Below are 18627 nucleotides of genomic sequence, written 5' to 3' on the forward strand. Positions count from 1 at the left end.
GGCTTGAAAGTAGTCCAGATCTCAAACTTTGAATCCCAACATGTTTGCTGTGAAAGTGAAGGTCAAAACCAGTGAAATTCATGGGTTCAAGTTTTCTCTATTGCAAAGGACTTACATCCATCCTTTCACCAGTAAAGCTGAACATATATAAAGCTGGAGACAGAAATGATCTTTCTTGAAAAATAGTATGTTGTTTTTTAAATGCAGAGGGGTTATTTTGAAGATTCAATTTGTCTTCTGTATTTTTTCCCAAGGTTGAGTTTTTTATAAATTTAAATACACCTGAGACTCTGAATGTTCTTTCTACCTTGAAAACAAACCAGTGTGAATTTTCATACACACAGACACATTAGCAGACTAAATGGTTGGCATCAGAATCTGCAGAGCAGATATCTCCATATTTTCTTTAATTTGTTGTACATTATATCGCTTCCAAAACAACTATCGCTTACAACATCCAAAATAGCTGTGTTTATAGCCTTTGGCAGGAAACAATCCTTGTATCGACATCTTTCTTCCCTGGGTCCCCTCAGTATTGTTTTCCAAGTGAGTATCAGAATACCTAGAAATTGTAATAGATATAAAATGTTTAATTTTTTCCATTTATTGCTAAAATTTGCTATGACATTGAATTTGAAGCATTTATCTATTTTCTTTACATAAACTATACATTTTGTTTGTTCAACAGTAAGACTTTTTTCACTACAAAGATGGACCTGAAAACTGATTTTCTCCCTATTAACTTTCAGTTTTTCAAAGGGCTGAAGAGCTGCCAAATTTTGCTGACTGAGAAGGACTTAAAACTGAATTTGAAAAGAATTTCAAAACTTGAAAAGAGCACAGTTAGCATCATGCTATTCCATGTAGCACCTGACCTTAGAGGAAAAGTGACCTGTGATTCTCAGAGATGCATTTACTTCAGAAAGGGAGTAGGCTTCCAGAAGTATCTGGCCACATGTGAATTCCTGTAGAACACAGGGGGAACAGTTCTTGCAATCCAAGTATTTCAGTTCTTTTTAAAAAGTAATCATATTTCTTAATGCTGCAAGTTGGATAAGGGGAAATCTGCACAATAATGGAGGTGTGCTCAAGGGAAGATTCCTGCAGGAATGGGACACGGATAGCTGAAAATACAAAACACACAAGGAGTCAAGGTATTTCACCATAGTGGGAGGAAAGATGATTAAGACAGAGATGTGCAAGCCAAGGTTTGCCCATAAAAGCCTTTGGTCTTTTAAACAAAATGAAAACAGGCTGTCACACCAGCATAAAAGATGGTTATTACTGTAGACATAATAGACCCGCTATAAATTCACTTTTTGTCTGGCTTGGCCCTCTGCCACAAACCATTGCAATGATGCCTCTTAGCCTTCCTTGACACAGCATCCTACATTTCTTCCTTAAAAAGTGTGCCTCCAAATTTCCACATGCACACTGCTGGTTTAATTCCTCTGGCCATTGAGACAGAAAACAGCACTTTTCAGATGTCCTGTAGGTGCAGAGGTAAGTATACACTAGATTAGCAGAAATCCCACTTGTTCTCAGGAAAGTTTCTCCAAGATCTTGGATATTAGATCCAGGACGTATTAGAACCTGTCCATCAGATTACCACAGAGCAATAACAGCACAGTTAGCAGATAAAATTAACACCTTCTGCCTGTGTTACTGCCTCCTGCTCCGAGCCCACTGCAGCAAAAGGGAACATTTGCTAAAAATGTCACAACCTTAATTTTAAAAGAAGTTCTGTGGTCCAATGTAGCAATAATTTTATTTCAAGAAGCATCTGGACTTTATTAGATGCAAACACAGTTGGTAGACGTTGAGGAGGGGGAGAGATAAAAAATGTTCTCCCTGGAATATTTTAAACCAGAAGCATTCATCATGCACAGCATACCCTTATAATCTAACACAGGGCTTTAGGGTGATGGTGCAGTTCACTGCAAAGCTCTTGCTACTGCAGTGAGTTATTGTATTTATACTTCCATTGCCTCTGGCAACTTGCAAATGGTGACAGGTGAAAAGTTTCCTTTCTTCTTTGCAGGTTTCAGCAGTTTCTTACAGCCTCATTCAGATTCCTTTGCAGCAGGAAAGGCTGAAGACTGGTTTCTGGTCCTTTCCAGGCAGTTATGGACATTTGCTGAGCCTTTTCCCTACCAAAAACCCCTTTATTTTTGGAAAGGCATCACTCACACACGATGTTTGTGATGCTGTCCCCGGTCTTGGCTCCTCTGGCACCAGTTTAAGAAGACCATGTCTTCTATTTCCTACTCAATAAACATTATGTAATTTCTTCATTTAGACTGAATTTATATTCAGTATACACATAAATACAAATTTGAATATGAATCTAAATTTAAAATTCCCAGGTCACAACACTCCAAAGTTACGCTTGGACTTAAAATCAATATCAAAAATCAGTTTTGTAAAGGAAGTTTCTTCTTTCAATAAGGCAAAACAAATCGGTGACTGATATCTAGTGTGGCATTTGAACACCAGAAAGCGTTACCTTCCATGGAGGTGAATCTGGTTCAGTTTATTTATATTCTACCATTTAGGAGAGAATTTTACCTAAAAGGACTTAAAGATGTAAGCAGTCACCCTTAGCTGAGGCATGTCTGCAGTGTCCCTGTGCACTCATAGAAACAAATGGTGTGCAGAGCACTGAGCACACTATGGGGCATAGTTTTAAAATGAATTTTATCTCTGTATGACCCCTGATTTAAAGTGCTGTTACTTGCAAAATTTTTCCAAGTGTGCACCCCACCAGCAAGGCGTTAAGTGTGCCTGGGAAGCTGTGGCATACTCTGCCATCCCTAAAAAAAGGCAGTAATGTATGCAGCACCAATAAATAAACAGATTTCTGGAACAACTCAGTAGCACTGAAACCTGCTGTGTGGCACTCGAGGACAGCCTCAAATTAATCACTTTAAGATTTTCCTGAGGATGGATTAAGCTCAGGCCATTTCCTCTTTCCTCCTGAAGCTTGGCTGTAACCAGCAATGTTGGAAGGCACATTTTGTGTATCTGAGAACCGGATCTAAAAAGCCATTTAGCACCACTCAGGAAAGCTAACTGAGAGCATAAGCACACAAATATTAACTCATGAGGTCTCACTGATTCATGGGATGAACCTACACAGCTCTCCAGGGAGGGGGCTTTGGCCAATATGCTTAAATCATGGGAGGGATTTTTCTAAATGCCAAAAGGATGAGGATGCTCCATTTTAATTAATAACCAGGCACTGTGCAAGGACCTTTGTCTTTGAAAATTCTTCTCCACGTGTTTGTTTCAGTATGAAATCATCTGGTGGGCTGCATCTTCCTGTGGGTGCATATCTGTTTGTTTCTTTTAAAAAGCTTGACTGCTTCCAAGAGCAGGAATAAACTCTAAGAAATACCTAATCAGTGTATTCAGATCATAACCAATACTGCATTATGGGGTTTTATTTCCTGTTCTGTGTTGATTTTTAATTAAGGTTGACATTTATATATAAAATACTTGGTTTTCAAAAGGCCAACTGGAAACCCTCTTGTGGATTACCTCATCCAAGCACAGATTTTTTTGGTGTGCATATTTGTAATTGTTTGAAGGTTTTCCAAGAGTATCTTAAAGTCACACCACAGTTTTCAAACACATTTATGAGAATGTTATAAGTGTATGAAACTTCAAAGAAAAAAAATTAATTTTACACAGTAATGACGCTTAGAGTTTGTGATGGACACTGAATGTGGAAGGAATATTTTGGCCCACATCCTGTGAAGGCTAACACACAAATTTAGGGATATAGCTTCAGTCCATGGATTTGGAGATGGGCATGGACAGTATGTATTGAGAGCAATTTTGTGAGATTGCTCAGTGCCACTTTATGGTTTCCAGTTTGGCTTTTCTATAAAGAAGGAAGAATTTCTAATGGTTTTAAGGCATCAATCCTTCCCTGAGAATTGAGACAAAAAGAAAAACATTAAACAGAAATTAGGAGACTGAGCCTGCTCCCAAAGAAACCAAGATCAGAAATGGTCTCATTTCAGTGGAACAAAGTCTAGTAGCAAAATTTCTGCCTTCCTCTTAAATATTAGTCTTCCTTTGCTTCTCTCCTCATGTGTCTGCCACAGCTCTCATCTCTCCAGTAGCTGTGATCTGCTGCCAAGATTTGCTCTACTCTCCCTGTAATTTATGACCCTGTCATAGAGTTTATTCATACACACTTTCCCAGTGGCAAGGCTGAGGATACCAAGGTATCTAAACACTGCTCGCAGGGTGCAGGGAGCGAGCTCTGATAGACAGAGCACATGCCTGCCTTTATTCAGGTGACAGCCGAGGTAAATCAAATCGTGCAATAACTGCAGCAGGTAAAGCTACACACTTTAATTGGCCTTTGCAGGGTCAGAATGTGAGCCTTTCAGCTGCAAAGATCTCCAAGCTGAGAGCCAGCAACAGCAAGGAATTCAGTGCCTTGAGTTGCCTCTGGCCTAACAGTGCTTCCCCCAGCTGATCTGCTTCTAATGGCAAAGTTTCTACCAGCACTGCTTCTACAGGAGCCAGGGGCATAAAGGACATGGCTGTATGGACTCAGGCACTAGGACACCAAAATTTGCTGTCTTTCAATGAGATTCAGGCTCACAGGTCTCTAGGACCTGGCCTGTCAGACAATCTCAGGTCACAAACACATGGGAGGTAAATGTCCTTAGGTGGCCTGAGCCCCCTGCATTTCAGAGGGGCTTAAACACCACTATCCAGAGCCCAAAGCTCTAGCACAGAGCCATCTTACAACAGTGCTGGTAAAACACTACTGCTTTTTCTGTGATCCTTAGGATTCTGTTGTCTTAAAGATCTCTTTCCCATGCACAGATGCTCCATCTTCTATAAAAATTCCTGTCAAAGGTATGTGTCTCTCTTCCCCACTTTTTCTTCCCTGTAAGAAATGTCTCAGGCTGTTTTATTTGATAGAGGAAAAAGAGTAATTTTTTCAAATTTATATTTCAGGAAAATTTTCTCTGAAGAAATGAGACTTATACAGGCCCTTTGCAGCCTTCCATTTCTATGTCCCCGTGCACCAATGCAACAAAATTTTAAAAAAGGGAGAAGGAAGAGTCCATCAGAAGATAAATTCTTTGTGTAGCACTATTTTTCAATACTACACAGGACATTTTTGACTGTAAATTAATTGAAGAGACCTTCTGTCAAAACTTTCCCTTCATTTTATGAGCATGTAATCTTCACTTTATACTAAAGAACTCTGTGGAAAATATGAATGTTGTTCCTGGAAAGTGAGCTACGACCTCTTTCCACATTGTATATAAATCTGGAGACTATAATCAGATGCAGAAGCAACATATATCTCCAGACTCTAAAGCTTTTACCTTCCCCTATAAATCTTTCAGACATGGAATGGACAGCAAGTGGGTTTATACTAATCCTGCCAGATTAATACCCCAACCTGATGATACGTATTTAGGTAATGTTTACTTCAATTTCTGCATGACCTGGCTAAGCAAAAATGTGCCTCCAATAAATATAGCTGGCTTGGGACATATTCAATCAGTACAAACACCAGATGCATCATCAAGAGCTTTGGGATATTTGTTTTTAGCATATGACCAAGATATGATGCATCTTTGAAACACTTCCTACTTCACTTAATAATAATGTTCAGCTTTTTTGGTCTTGCCAGAAGCTATCCTGGACAACACAAAGAGAAACTTTCCTCTTCAGACAGTGTCAACCTATTCAGGCTTTTTTTTTCCCCTTTTAAAACAGCTTTATTCCACTCTGTTTCCATACCTATGGAAATGATAATCATTACTCTAGAACATCCTGCTAACAGGCTGAAATTCTGCACCTTTTAAGAAAAATGTGAATCTTTTTTTTTTTTTTCTCAGTTCAAGGGGCTGGACTGGCAACTACCTTATTATAAGGTAAGAGATTTAGTTTTCCATCCATTCCATGCCTAAATACCTACCTGACCACTGCTGCCATGCCATTATAGGAAAAGTGTAGCCAAGAAAGTGTAAGCCAAACTATGAAGCCATCCCTCTGCCCAGCACTCAGAGGTGCTGGCTGCTCTTGAGAGGAGAATTCTGCAAGAGAAGAGATGTGTCTGAATCACCAGCTCTCCTGCAAAACACTTTGAAGCTTTAAATCAGTGTGTAAGTGTTTGGAAGTAGTGAAACAGATTCCTGGAATATGGCATGGCTCCTTGTTCCAGGCAAACTGACTTGTTTTCACTTGGGATGTCCCAGTGGAAAACCTCTTGCAGCATCTCTAGCAGAGCCAATCCCACACACGTCAAGGCTGAATCCTATCAGTGATAAAGCTTCCATTTCCACACAAACTCCTTTGGTGGGGCTGTATCAGGGTAGATGGCAAAAGAATGATGTAAAATGGCCCATGAAAACCATGTATATTTACTGTCTACAGCCATTCATCTCAAGAGTGAGCACACTGCAAACTCTATAAATACTGTCAGAAAGGCAAATGGAGTGAATGACAGCTGTTGGAAAGCTCCAAATCTGTATGATTTCATGGATAGGTAGCTCACTACAGACTGAAAATACAAGCTCCAAGCCAGTCCAAGATGCAAAGAAGCCCCAAAACCAGAATCAAAAAACCAGGCCAGAATCAAAAAACATGTGCAGACTATTATCAGTTTTGAGTGCAAGGAAAAAAAAAAGTCTAACCCACTATAATCAACAATTGAAAATAAAGAAAGAATTCAAAGGATTATTGATGGAGCAGAAATTTTCTGAGTCAGTATAAGAAGTCCTTTGCCATGAGGCCTAGCTTTCAACCAAAATTAATCCAAGCCCAACTAGAAGGTAACAGGAAGCCACCCCAGAATCAGTTTGGCAATGAGACATTAGGACTAAGGTAGCTCCATTTGCCAGCTTGACTCCCATTAGGGGCTTCCAATGGAAGTGAAGGGAGGAAAAAATAATTTCAATACTGATGCCTATTGAGAACCAAAACTGCCCCTTGGCAAAGCTCCCCAGAGAAGAATCATACCTGTAAGAAATCCTAGCTTCAGACTAATTATGAGCTGACAGATAGAGACAGAATGAAACTCCAGCCTGCTTTATCACAATTTCTTGCTAGAAGCTCAGCCTCCACAGAGGGTTTGAATAAGTCAGAAACAGCCCTTCTGCCTTATTCTGGGCCTCTCTCTGGGCTGGATTCCCATCCACAGAAGAGAAAGAGTTGTGAAAGTCCCACAGGAGAAGTGACACTATTGCTGGGCCATAGAAACGACCAAGTTAAAATAAATACATCAGAAACCAAGGAACATCTTGCTGGCCTGGACTACCGGAAGGTGGAGGGTGGAAAAGCAAGAAGAAGAAAGTGAGAATGAAGACAGGGAGAAGACTCAAGTTTTACCCCAGAAGCTGGAAAGTACAGAGCAGGAGGTCAATGAGAACTTCTGGGCAGGGCTGAAAAACAAGTGAAAGTGAGAGCTTCTCTCATCTCTGAGAAAGCAGCCAAAAAATCAGATTATTTACAGTAAAAGAAGAAGAAGGAAACAACAACAAAAAAAAGAAAACCCCCCTCAAAACTGGCAGCAAAGAACTATCCACACTCTTGGCTACATATAATGCTGGGTGGAAGGGGTAAGAAAGAAACAGGGGACAAACTGCAGCTTGGAGCCAAAACATTTCCCTTCTGCATGCTCCTGGCTCACTTCAGCCTTTTGTGACTCTCAATTTCAACCCCTTATGCACTCCCCTATAATCATCATAATATGTGGCTGTTTGCTTGCTCAGTGTATTCAACTTCCTCGCAGCAAGCCAAGCTCAACCCAGTACTAGCATTTATTTCTGGATTTTAACCAGGCCTGCCTAAAACCAAACAAGACTCAGTGTGGTTTGCCATATTCACTGGGAGAGAATAAAAGGAATTGTGCTCAAACACCAGGGTTTGTGGCCAAGTTCACCTCATGCTGCTGGTGGTGATATCACCATTATTTCACTTTGCTTTAGCAGTTTTAAAAGTGCTGTGGAAAAAGGGAGGGTTTCAGCTCTGTTTCTGGGCTTTGAGGGAGATGCAAGTGATCCTAACAAAATGGACATAACTGACTGTTGCCCTTTCATTAAAAGAAAAAACCCTTTATTAGTCAAAAGTCAAATTATTGTTAGAAACCCGCAATGACTAAATAAAAAGAGCCAGCAGAATGTGAGGAGGGCAGACATCAGCTGGGAGATGGAACAGCCCTTGAGACAAAATAGTTCGAACTCTGCCTAAAATAGCATTTTTCAAGATCTGGCCCTGCTGTGCTTGGTGTAGGACACCAAGCCAGGTCCCACAGCCCCAATCAGCGATGCTCGTGACACATCCTGAAACGCCGACTCAGAGTTCCAGAGCTGTCCTGAGAGTTCCCAGAGGTGCTGCAGAACTCCCTGTAGGGGCATCAGGATGAGGTATCCAAAGTATTTAGGGCAACATAGGTAGGATTCAGGCATCAAGTCTCTGCCAAACATCTCAAATGTGATGAAGAACAGGTTTCCAGCTCTTTGAAGCTGGTGCTGCCCATCTGGAAGCTTCACCAGGGAATGAGGGACTGTCTGTCCCATACCACTTACCTGCCAATTCCCATTGTCGTGGGTCTAATGAGAGTTCCCATTTTTGTTCATGTTTTGGCAACAGAAAGCATGCCAGGATCTCAGTTTCTGTTCTTAAATCACCAGTATGTGATGTAAACACCTCATTGAAAGTTAGGAAAACAAACAACCTGAAAGCCCCAGGAGAACCCCTCTACCTGGAAAGAATGGAAATCTCTTCCCCCTGGCCCTCCAAAGCTGCTCCCCTGATTTTGCAGGGAGTGGCTCACGAGGGTTAAACGCCTGGGGCTGACAGTACTGCAGACTCTAATGCAAAACAAGAGCTGTGGCTGCAAACTTCTCATCACTGGCAAACTACAACAATTTGGGTAGACCGAACTAAATCTCCTAATCCACGGACAGCTAGAGAAAGGAAATGCATTTTTCTGTGTTGATGACACCGAACAATTCGTTGGGAAGGACTAGGGAGGAGGGAGAAGAGAAGGAATTTCCATTGATAGTGCCAGAGATGCAGTTAATGTCCTGTCACAGAGCATTTATACCCGATGAAATTCATTCCTGTGCTGAGAGCCGGCATGGAGTTACATCTTCCTGAAGCTGCAGCTAACGGGCAGAAGGAATGGATTTCATTTCAAGAGCCTGTTCCGGATTCCTGGACGAGACGCTCAGCAGTGAATGAAGCACTGTGCAGCACAGCCTCAGCAGCCTTGAAGTGAATTTTGCTGTGACCTAACAAAAACCACAGACTTGAAATTGTGATGATTCAGAAATTTTCAGCTCGCAACAGGGGTTCTTGCAAAATATTTGGGAACTGCAGGAAGCGTTTAATGGTCTCCCTGTGTCAAGGAGAGGAATCCTGACCTTTTCTCTTCATGGTTCTTGTTCCTTATAAGCAATCATTTTAAAATGATATCATTAAGCTCAAGTCGCCTTTTTTTCTAAGGTTGCTTATAGAATAACAAGTGACTTGGATTGTTCCTTTATGTACTGATTCATCCTCTCTTTGCTGTTGGAATGTGCTGAAGAATGGCTACAGGGACAGCCCATGCTCCCAGTCACACGTGTGGCTCCCCACAAGTGTGTGCAGTAAAGGAAATCAAGTGGAGAGGTTTATCTGCAGAGCAATACAATGGAACAACAAAAGTCAGGAGAACCTTATAAGGATATGTGCCTTTCCTAGCCAAGAGTCAAAAAGGTAGGATTTCAGTAGGGAAAAAAATCTGAATAGACCAAGAACATGAATCAGAATACCAATGGCTAAAACAGAGGTTTGGGACATTCCTAATCCTTATTTGGATGCAGAACCCATGAACGGGTGGTTTATAAATTCAAACTGATGTCATCTGAAGGAAGACTTCAGGTGAATCTTCCTTTCATTTCCTGTTAGCTTGAGGGACAAACTGACAGAGGGACGGACAGAGGAGCTACATCCCTTTCCTGAAATAAATAAGAGACGTCTCACAAAGTTTAACAGCATGCAGTATAATAATTACTACATGCTTGTATTGTAATTACTGTCAGAAATTCCTTTAAAAAAGAAACCAGGCTGTTCCAAATCATCTTGAAATACTACTTGTAAGACTATTTCTGCCGACTTGTAAATGATGGCTATGCAAGAAACTAATTTGAGCATCACTGGAAATTATAATTTTGTTTTATGTGCTTCCAGTAATGTTTTCTCACACAAGGATCTTACATTTGTGCCTGTATTTGTGTAACTAATTCTGTGGAAAGCGTTAGCACAGTCACATGCTTGCTGACACTGTGTTTTCTCATTCAAATTTCAGACAATACAATTTTCAGTTTGTGTAAATACTTATATTGCCCTTGAAGACCTAAGTGCAGTGAAAAATTACATGAACTGGACCTAAAGTAGGCAGAAATGAGGTCAATGTCAATAATTTAACCTTCATGGGAGCTATACCTGATACATGAACCTTTTATATGCCACCTGCAAATAATTGCTAAAAGCAGATATTTCTTCCTCATGTTTGCTTATTCCACTACATCCTGTTCCTTAGGTACTTAGCTCTTACATTTAACAGATTTCCCTGAGCAAATTTGATATATCATAACCCTGCTGTCCTTGAAGACTTCTCATAACCCTTTCCTTTTCCATGCAAATTGAGCTAAATTAGAGCTTGTATCAGCAGCAGGGTCTGTTCACACATTCATTGGCTCTATACTCAGTAACTGGAAAAATGACCTCAAATCACCTCCTCATTGCATGTAGGGATGAAAACTCCTCTTTTCCACTGATTTCCACTCAGTAATTCTTCCTTTGGAGCAAGCAAAGTACATCCAATACTCAAACAGCAGCATTTTCTGACAATGTGCTTTTCACCTGGCTTTTATCAGAGAATTCCAGACATAAGGTGGAATGAGAGATCGAATTTGAGGATGACACATCATATCTTAGATCTTGGAAAAGCAGGAACACTTTCTGAAAGCAGGTTCTCATTTCAGGAAACTGGATATTTGCTGGTTTATGATGCTGTGTCCGACTTCAAAAGTTAATACTCTCCCTTGCTGTGGCCACCTTAGTTCTGTGAATATTATGCGGGATAATGTGTGTCTGGGGACTCAAAAAAATAGATAAATAAAAAAAAAAGGCAGCGCAGTGGATCTAAAAATAAAAATTAGGAAAGGTGGGAATTAGCTCACCACAGCTCACCTCAATTGCCAGGTCAGGTTTCAATTTCCAGTAAGTTTTCAGCAGAGTAGCTTGTGTAAATGTATCTGTGGGCACTCCTCATACAGGGGAAAAGAACTATCCTTGAAAACAGATACCTGACATCACAAGTACGTGTTTTCCTGGAAGCAGCACGCACTGGATCAGCACTCTGCCTGCTGCCACAGCCTTCATCCCAGCAGTGACATTACTGCTTGCACATCAGCAAAGAGAACACAGTGGGCTTGCAGGAAGTGGAACCAGAGAGTGGGGCTCAGCATGCTGAAGAACTCTTATGGAAAGCTGGGGATGTTCACCTTAAAGATGTCTGGAAACACTGTAGGCTACTTCACACTCAGGTTTGTCTGAAGAATTGCTTTTATACATTGGGAACTGCAGCAGACTTTTTAGATTAACAATTCCTTTGCCAAGACGATTTATGTGTGAGAAGCATGAAACAGAACCTTCCTGTATGGTCTGAACTTGGGTGCTGGTCCAGGCACTGTACCAGAATGGGGCACGCACTGTGCTTTGCTCACTGAGAGCCACACCTACTGTACACACTCTCTGCTTTGCAGTACTCCTTCAAACTAGAGGAAAAAAAAAACCCCAAGCAGCAGAGATGGCCATGGGAAGAAGACTGATGGAAAAGGTTGGCAAAATTTGTGTACAGCAAGGTTACATTAGGGCATCACATTGAAGAACCCTTCTACTTAATAAAGGCTCAACACCTAGTAGTTCTTTCACTTTTTTTTTTTTTTTTTTTTTTTTTTCCCTCAGAGTTGATTTTGGACAGCAAGAAATAAAGTCAGACAAAGAGGGTGTTAAATTTATTCTGAATGGAATGCAATGACACCGATTTTTCCAAGTGAGGTGTGAAAGCTTGTAACCTTGAGCTCCCAGCAGTAGATAAAACATCACTCACGGTTGCCATTTCCAACCCGTATGTTACACCTCACCTTCTCCCTAGTGCAGAACGGAGCAGTATCCGCTTACAGGCAGCGCTGCTCCACGGGAAAAAAAAAAAAAAAGAAAAAAAGAAAAAAAAAGAAAAGTTTGCCTCTCCCGTCAAAAAAAGCCATTTTGTTCAGCCAGATGTTCTACAAAATGGCACGGCCGCTGTGCTTGAGGGGGGCCGGGCCTCCCACCCCGGCGGGGCTCGGCGGGGCGGTGGCGGCCCCCGCCCGGCCCCCGGCGGCGCCGAGGCCAATGGGCGCTGGGGCGGCGGCGGCCGCCTCCTCCCGCCCAGCCCGCCCTATATAGCGCCCGGCAGCGGCGCCGTGCCGTCCGTCGGGCTCTCCGTGCCGAGCCGAGCCGTGCCGAGCCCAGCCGTGCCAGGATGCCGGGCCGCACCGTGTGGCGGCTGGCGCTGCTCGCCCTCTGCCTGGGCGCCGCGGCGGCGGGGGGACAGCGCCGCGGGGCCGGCGGCAAGAGCCGGCGGCAGGCGCAGACCCAAACCACCTCGCTGCCGCAGGGCACCGCCGCGCAGGGAAAGCGTGAGTACCGCCCGCGGGCAGGACAGGGCTGGGCAGGGCGCGGGGCTTGGCACGGCAGCGCTGCTGGCCCCGGGGGGCTTTGTGTGACCCCCGCGCTCGCCCCTCGGCTCGGCGGAGCCGCACACGTGTGCGCCCCGCGCCCCTTCCCTCCCGGCTGCTGCCCTCGGTGACGCCGAACTTTGCTTTCTGTCCCCCCTCTGCATCCCCGATCCTCCTCCTCTCCCCCCAGAGACCTGCTATGACAATGGACGGTACTATCAGATAAACCAGCAGTGGGAGCGCACTTACCTGGGGAACACTCTGGTCTGTACCTGCTACGGTGGGAGCCGAGGGTTCAACTGCGAGAGCAAGCCCGAACGTAAGTTGGTGGCCCCTTTTGTCTGCGTCGAGACCCCAGCGCGGCTTTTGGTGTCGAGTAAGCCAAGCCTTGTACGAGTCAGGGCTGGCAGCCCAGGCTTTCCACTGAAGTTCGGTACTTAGGGTCAGTAATGGGATCTACACTCAATTACACTGAAGATCTGGCTTGTGATTTTAAGAAATGCTTTTCATTAGAGATGGGCCTGCCACCAGAACCCTGAGCCAAACATCACTCATCTCTCTGGAGGATTAGATCTAAACATTAATTTTGGAGCCAACCTCTTCTTTATAATGAACTGAACTGACTCCTGGACTCGCACGGGGAAGTTCAAATCTGGAGTCACTTTGCAGCTCTGGCTCTGCTCTGTTTGATTGCTTCACCCCAACTTTTCATAGCTGTGCAGTGTCGTCAGCTTGTTTAAAAATATTTCAACTTACAACTTTCCACAGCCTCCCGGCCGTGCTGTGAGCTTTCTATAATTGAGTGTAAAATGAGATTGTTTAGTCTGTGCAGAAAAAGTTTAGGGAACAGAAAGAAGTTTAAATGCAAGGTCTGCTGGAGGATGTGTCTCTCCAGGATTCGGTGTGGTTCAGTTTATCAGATGCAATCTATCTGTATTTATTGGTCTGAAGCCACTAGTTTGCCATAATTCCTTTATGTTGCTCTGGAGATAGACGAGATGAAAAACTGGTTCCTGGCTGACAGTGTTCATGTAAGACAGATGTGAGCATCTCAGCCATCTGTTCTGCAAGGTTTGTGTGCTGTCTGCCTCACGACTGGAGTATTTTAAGGAGTACTCAGTCCCCTTACTCCATAAAAGAGGATTCAAACTACTTTTCCTTCCCCTGCAGAGATTCCCAAGTTTTACAGTTATGAAGTCCAATAGAAAGTTTTCCTTATGATACAATGAACTTTATCTGCCCAGCAGTGCAGAAAGTTGTTCTGCTTCACATCTTGAGTCTGGTGGCAGCACTGATGTTCTGTAATCACTTATCTAAGCATCAATGTGAGCAATGCACAAGTAGTGAACTTTGCTGTTGACTTCTTTGGTGGGACTGCTGCAGAATTTGGGATTAACCTACTCAGTTTTTGCTAAATCAGAGTGAGGAGGATTAGCATGACAAAGCACACAGTTTCCAGGGGTTGTTTGCTCCCTCCTGTCTTCTGTTGCCTTCAAACAGCTGGGATTGATGCTTTCAGGCATGCCTGCCTTGTGCAACTTTTGGTTCCCTGAGGGAGGGAAGAAGAGGTTATTGAGGTTGTTGAGCATTGTTGGGCCTTGAGGGGGCAAGTTTCACCCCATGAGGAAAGAGGAGACTGATAGCCATTTTTCCCCAGGATAGAAGGGGTATCTGTGTGAGGAGTCAAGGAATGCGTTTCTGTTGACTGTGCATGTTTCTGGTGTGGTTACATGAAGCTGATCATTTAAATATTTTTTTTCTCCCTCATAGCTGAGGAGACCTGCTTTGACAAATACACTGGATCCACCTACCGGGTCGGGGAGACCTACGAGCGCCCCAAGGACTCCATGATCTGGGACTGTACTTGCATTGGAGCTGGACGTGGGAGAATCAGCTGCACCATTGCCAGTATGTAACTCAGAGCCTCTTCCTACAGCTATTGTTCCTTAGTCACATTTTCCAGAGCAATTTACATACTATTCCCAGTGCCTGTTAGCTACAGTTGCATGGGGTTTAATCCAAAGCCCACTAAAGCTTTGAAATTAAAAGTCCCTGCCCCATTTACATACATTTGCACAACCAAACTCCTCTTTTGTTTAAGAGATCAAGTGCTAAGTGAGAAAGCATATGTCAAAAATTAGTGTCCAGCCATACAGGCTAGTAATTTATTATGTACAAGAGTGTGTTACATCTTCGCAGGTGCAAGTGTAAAAGTAGTTTTGTGACTGGAGAAAAAGTCTGCTTGCAGCTGGTGGGTCAAAATAACACAGTCAGCATTAATGGGACTACTCAGAATAAATGATAATAAATGAATGCCACCTGAGAGCCAGTCCTTCATCCTGCAAAAATGTCATTGAACACTTGTCTCTAAGGGAACTGGGATTTGATATCCAGACAGCAGCTTAACACGTTCTGCAACTCCTTTTTCACTAGCCTGACCCATACTTTCCTCTTGCTCTTCCCTCTCTTCCCTTGGTCCTTTATCCCCAGCTCCTGTTTCACATCTCTGTCTGGAAATCCTTTCCTTATTGAGTCACTGAATTGTTCACAATTTCCCCTCAGTTCATAATTGGACTTTCTGTGAGCCCAGAGGAAGATTGCTGTGTGTCAGGATTTTTAGACTGAGATTTCAAAGTCTCTGAGGTACCTTTTGAGAAAAGTCTTGCTGTTAAAAGTATCCAGTTTCTTGTTTAAGACACACATGCAGACCCTAGTAGTGTTGCCACAGAGGACTCGGAAACCAGCCATCATTGTAGCATGGGAAAAAAATAATGCATTAAATCTAACAAGTGAAGCTGGAGCCCTTCTGAATTTAATGGCACTTTATTGGGCAGGGATGATAAGTGTTGTAAGAGAGAGTCAGTAAGGAAATTGTGAGTGTAAGAGCAGCCTTGTTTCCTCATCATCAGCCTGGTTTAGAGCTCACTGGAGAGTCTCACTGACTGCAACTGGCTTTGAATCAATCTTCAGAGCTCTGAGATTCCCTGCTTTCACAAATGAGCCCACAAAACATTTTACTGGCTCTTAATAAATGATGGGATGTGCGTGTTTTTTCTTTTTTTCTTTTTCTCTTGGATGCTTACAAAGAAACAAACCCTGTGTTTGCAGACTGCCCTGCACCGTGCTGCCCTCCCTCAGCCTGGGCTGCCTCAGAGCTGTGGGGTGTTGATGGGTGGGAATCTGCCTTTCCAGGGCAGGCTTTCCAAACCCCAAAAGAGGTTTGATTTCCCATGGGTTGTCACACCAAGCACCTCCTTATCCTCCAAGTGCTGTCATGTCCCTCATGAATGGCCGCAGAGAAGCCCAAGTGGCGTTGCCTCAAACAAGATGGAGGCAAACCCTCTCTCGCCACCCCTCAGCCTGAGAGCAGGGTCTGAGGGAGGAACAAGGCCTCATGACTCCCTGGCATCCCCTTTTCACACAGCCAGGCTTTGGCTGGGGTTTGGAACATGGAGAAGTTAGCTGAGGGAAGAGGACAGGGCCTGGGAAGTGCAGAAAATAGTGGGCTCCAACAGAAAATGGCGGGCGCCAGTGGGAGTTGTTGAGCGCCATTTTACAGGCTGATGTCCCCCCTCATTCTCCTCAGTGTCCCTCCTCCTCCTTGCTGCCCCTTACCCCAGCTGACCCCCTTTGCCCCTGGCCAGATGGCCCTTACCTTGTCACCACCATGCCGTCCCTGGCGTGTCCCTCACCTTGGCTCCCCTGTGTGCCACCACAGATCGCTGCCATGAGGGCGGCCAGTCCTACAAGATCGGCGATACATGGCGCCGGCCCCACGAAACGGGCGGCTACATGCTGGAGTGTGTGTGCCTGGGCAACGGCAAGGGCGAGTGGACCTGCAAGCCTGTGGGTAAGCGGCTGCTCCTTCCCTCTCCCTCACGCAGTCAGGGCGTGTGGGCCATTTTCCTCGTCCTCCCTGAGGTGTCCCCGTGTGGGAATGCCCCGGGTGGGCTCTGATCCGCTTTCCCCTCACAGCCGAGCGATGCTACGACAACACGGCCGGGACATCCTATGTGGTGGGAGAGACCTGGGAGAAGCCCTACCAGGGCTGGATGATGGTGGACTGCACCTGCCTCGGTGAGGGCAGCGGCCGCATCACCTGCACCTCCAGAAGTAAGTGCCAGCCTGCCGGCTGCTCCGCTTTATTTTTTATTTTCCTGCTTATCTTTCGTGCTGGGTGGGAAAGGAAAGTTACCCCTTTGTCTGCCCTGTGCAAGCAACAGTAGTTTGAGAGGGACGGGCGTCCCCTGAGGAGTGGCGGGAAGCAGAAAATGGGAGAGAGGCCTGTGGTGGTGCCCCGGTTGCCATTTGCAGTCTGGGAACACTCCCCAGAGCTGGTCATTGCTGCTGGGGACAAGGATGCCTGGATTATTTGGGGATTTAATCTCATGGAGAGAGAAAGGTGTAAGGGATCTGTATGTCAGCTGAGCCACAAGCAGGCATCTCCCAGGAAGTCAGGGAAATGGCTTGGCCCACAAAATGGCAGAGCATTTAGCCGAGGATGTCCATTTCTATGCTTTCGAGGAGCCTTCTGAGGGACAGTCAAGTGGTTTTTAGGTTAAATACCCTTTCCAACAGCAGGATCTGCAAGATTAAAATACTTTCTTACTTCTCTTTATTACTGTTTAATTTATGTGTTAGCCAAACCAGGGTTTGTTTTGCCTGCTCTACCGTCTCGCCTATGATTTTTCCCACCCCATTTCCCGCTCCAGCAGCAAAGGTGATTTTTTTTTTTTTTAAAGTTTTTGCATCATTGAGGGACATTACCGTAAATACTCCATTTTATTTGTATTTGCAGAGCAAACAGGACTTTTAAAACCCAAAATCTTGCTTGTTTATTGACCTTCTGTTCCAGTCCTGTTAGCTCCACCACAGAGCTTACTTCTGTCTCGGGTTTACACCAGTTGCCTCAAGAAAATTTAACTTTGTACCTTACACCTTGGTTATGCAAGGTTTGAGAAACTCTTCTGTAGCCTTTCAGTTGCCTCATATTTAGTTGCCTTGGGGCACACAAATAATGGATTTTTGCTGATATAAACAGCAGACCTGATGATATAAACAGCAGTAAAGAATAAGACACTAAGGAAAGTTGAGATTAAAATGGAAGATCTGGAGAGACTTGGTCAAGAAATAAGCTATAAAAATCAACCCAGCCTTGACAATATTAAGTCTGGTAAAGACATATGGGGAAAAATCATTAGCTGTCAAATGGGAATGAATAAAACAGAATGTGTTGTTTGTGAATTTTGGAGGACTTATTATTACTAATAAAATGCATTTGGCAGTAGCTTTCTTTCCATCACTCAGGTCTGTGCTGTTGTATCATGGGGGAAATTGCAGTATGAGGAGCTGTTCATTTTTCATTTTGTTTTCCAATTACAGTTGAATGGAGAAATTCAAATTCATGTATATAAAATGATACCTCTAGCATACAAAACGGCATTACACTTCAAGTGTGTGCTGCTGTTATATATCTTTTATGGCCAGCATTTTCCAGAATCACAGCTGGTTGCTTCAGTGACATTTCAGCTTTTCATTGAGAAGTGTGTCCATTAGACACATTTTTTTCACATTTGCAAAATTGCATGATGAATGCCTCACCAATTTACCATACTTCTGGCAGATGCTCAATTTCTGGTCATTCTACCAGTGTGGATCAGTAGCATGTTTTCTACATTCACACTCTGTCCCATGTGCTCTCTCAGTGGCAGTCTGGCTTAATGCATATGTCCTTCCACAGTTCTTCATAAATCCATGTTCATTGATCTGTGATTATATTTGAGCCACTGTATCAAGTTTCCCTTGAATAAGAAGGTAAAATGTTGTAATGGAAGAAGAACTAGTTAATCCATGTGGGTCTGGCATCCAGACA

General features: G+C 43.8%; 1 protein-coding gene and 1 long non-coding RNA gene across 8 annotated transcripts in view; one reads left to right on the forward strand and one right to left on the reverse strand.

Moving 5' to 3' along the window:
• Positions 1–510: 510 nt before the first annotated feature.
• LOC135308536 (uncharacterized) lies at positions 511–16736 on the reverse strand. Of its 3 annotated transcripts, XR_010368942.1 has the most exons (5): positions 16411–16736; positions 13005–14304; positions 12180–12224; positions 5960–6077; positions 511–562 (listed from the first exon to the last, which is right to left on the reverse strand). It is a non-coding gene; the product is annotated as an uncharacterized LOC135308536 (long non-coding RNA). The 3 variants fall into 3 exon arrangements; XR_010368943.1 differs by lacking the exon at positions 12180–12224; XR_010368941.1 differs by lacking the exons at positions 511–562; positions 5960–6077 and having other exon boundaries at positions 12024–12224.
• The window catches only part of FN1 (fibronectin 1), a 51565-nt gene continuing 45448 nt past the window's right edge, over positions 12511–18627 (forward strand). For 3 of the 5 annotated variants that reach the window (XM_064433584.1, XM_064433583.1, XM_064433585.1), the window contains exons 1-5: positions 12511–12716; positions 12946–13074; positions 14526–14663; positions 16474–16605; positions 16731–16868. In XM_064433584.1, the coding sequence (XP_064289654.1) occupies positions 12560–12716; positions 12946–13074; positions 14526–14663; positions 16474–16605; positions 16731–16868 (694 nt within the window). In that variant the 5' untranslated portion in view covers positions 12511–12559. The remainder of the gene's footprint in view (positions 12717–12945; positions 13075–14525; positions 14664–16473; positions 16606–16730; positions 16869–18627) is intronic. The other 2 variants (XM_064433586.1, XM_064433587.1) reach the window with 1 other exon arrangement.

The sequence above is a fragment of the Passer domesticus genome, chromosome 10 (genome assembly GCF_036417665.1).
Source record: "Passer domesticus isolate bPasDom1 chromosome 10, bPasDom1.hap1, whole genome shotgun sequence".
NCBI lineage: Eukaryota > Metazoa > Chordata > Aves > Passeriformes > Passeridae > Passer > Passer domesticus.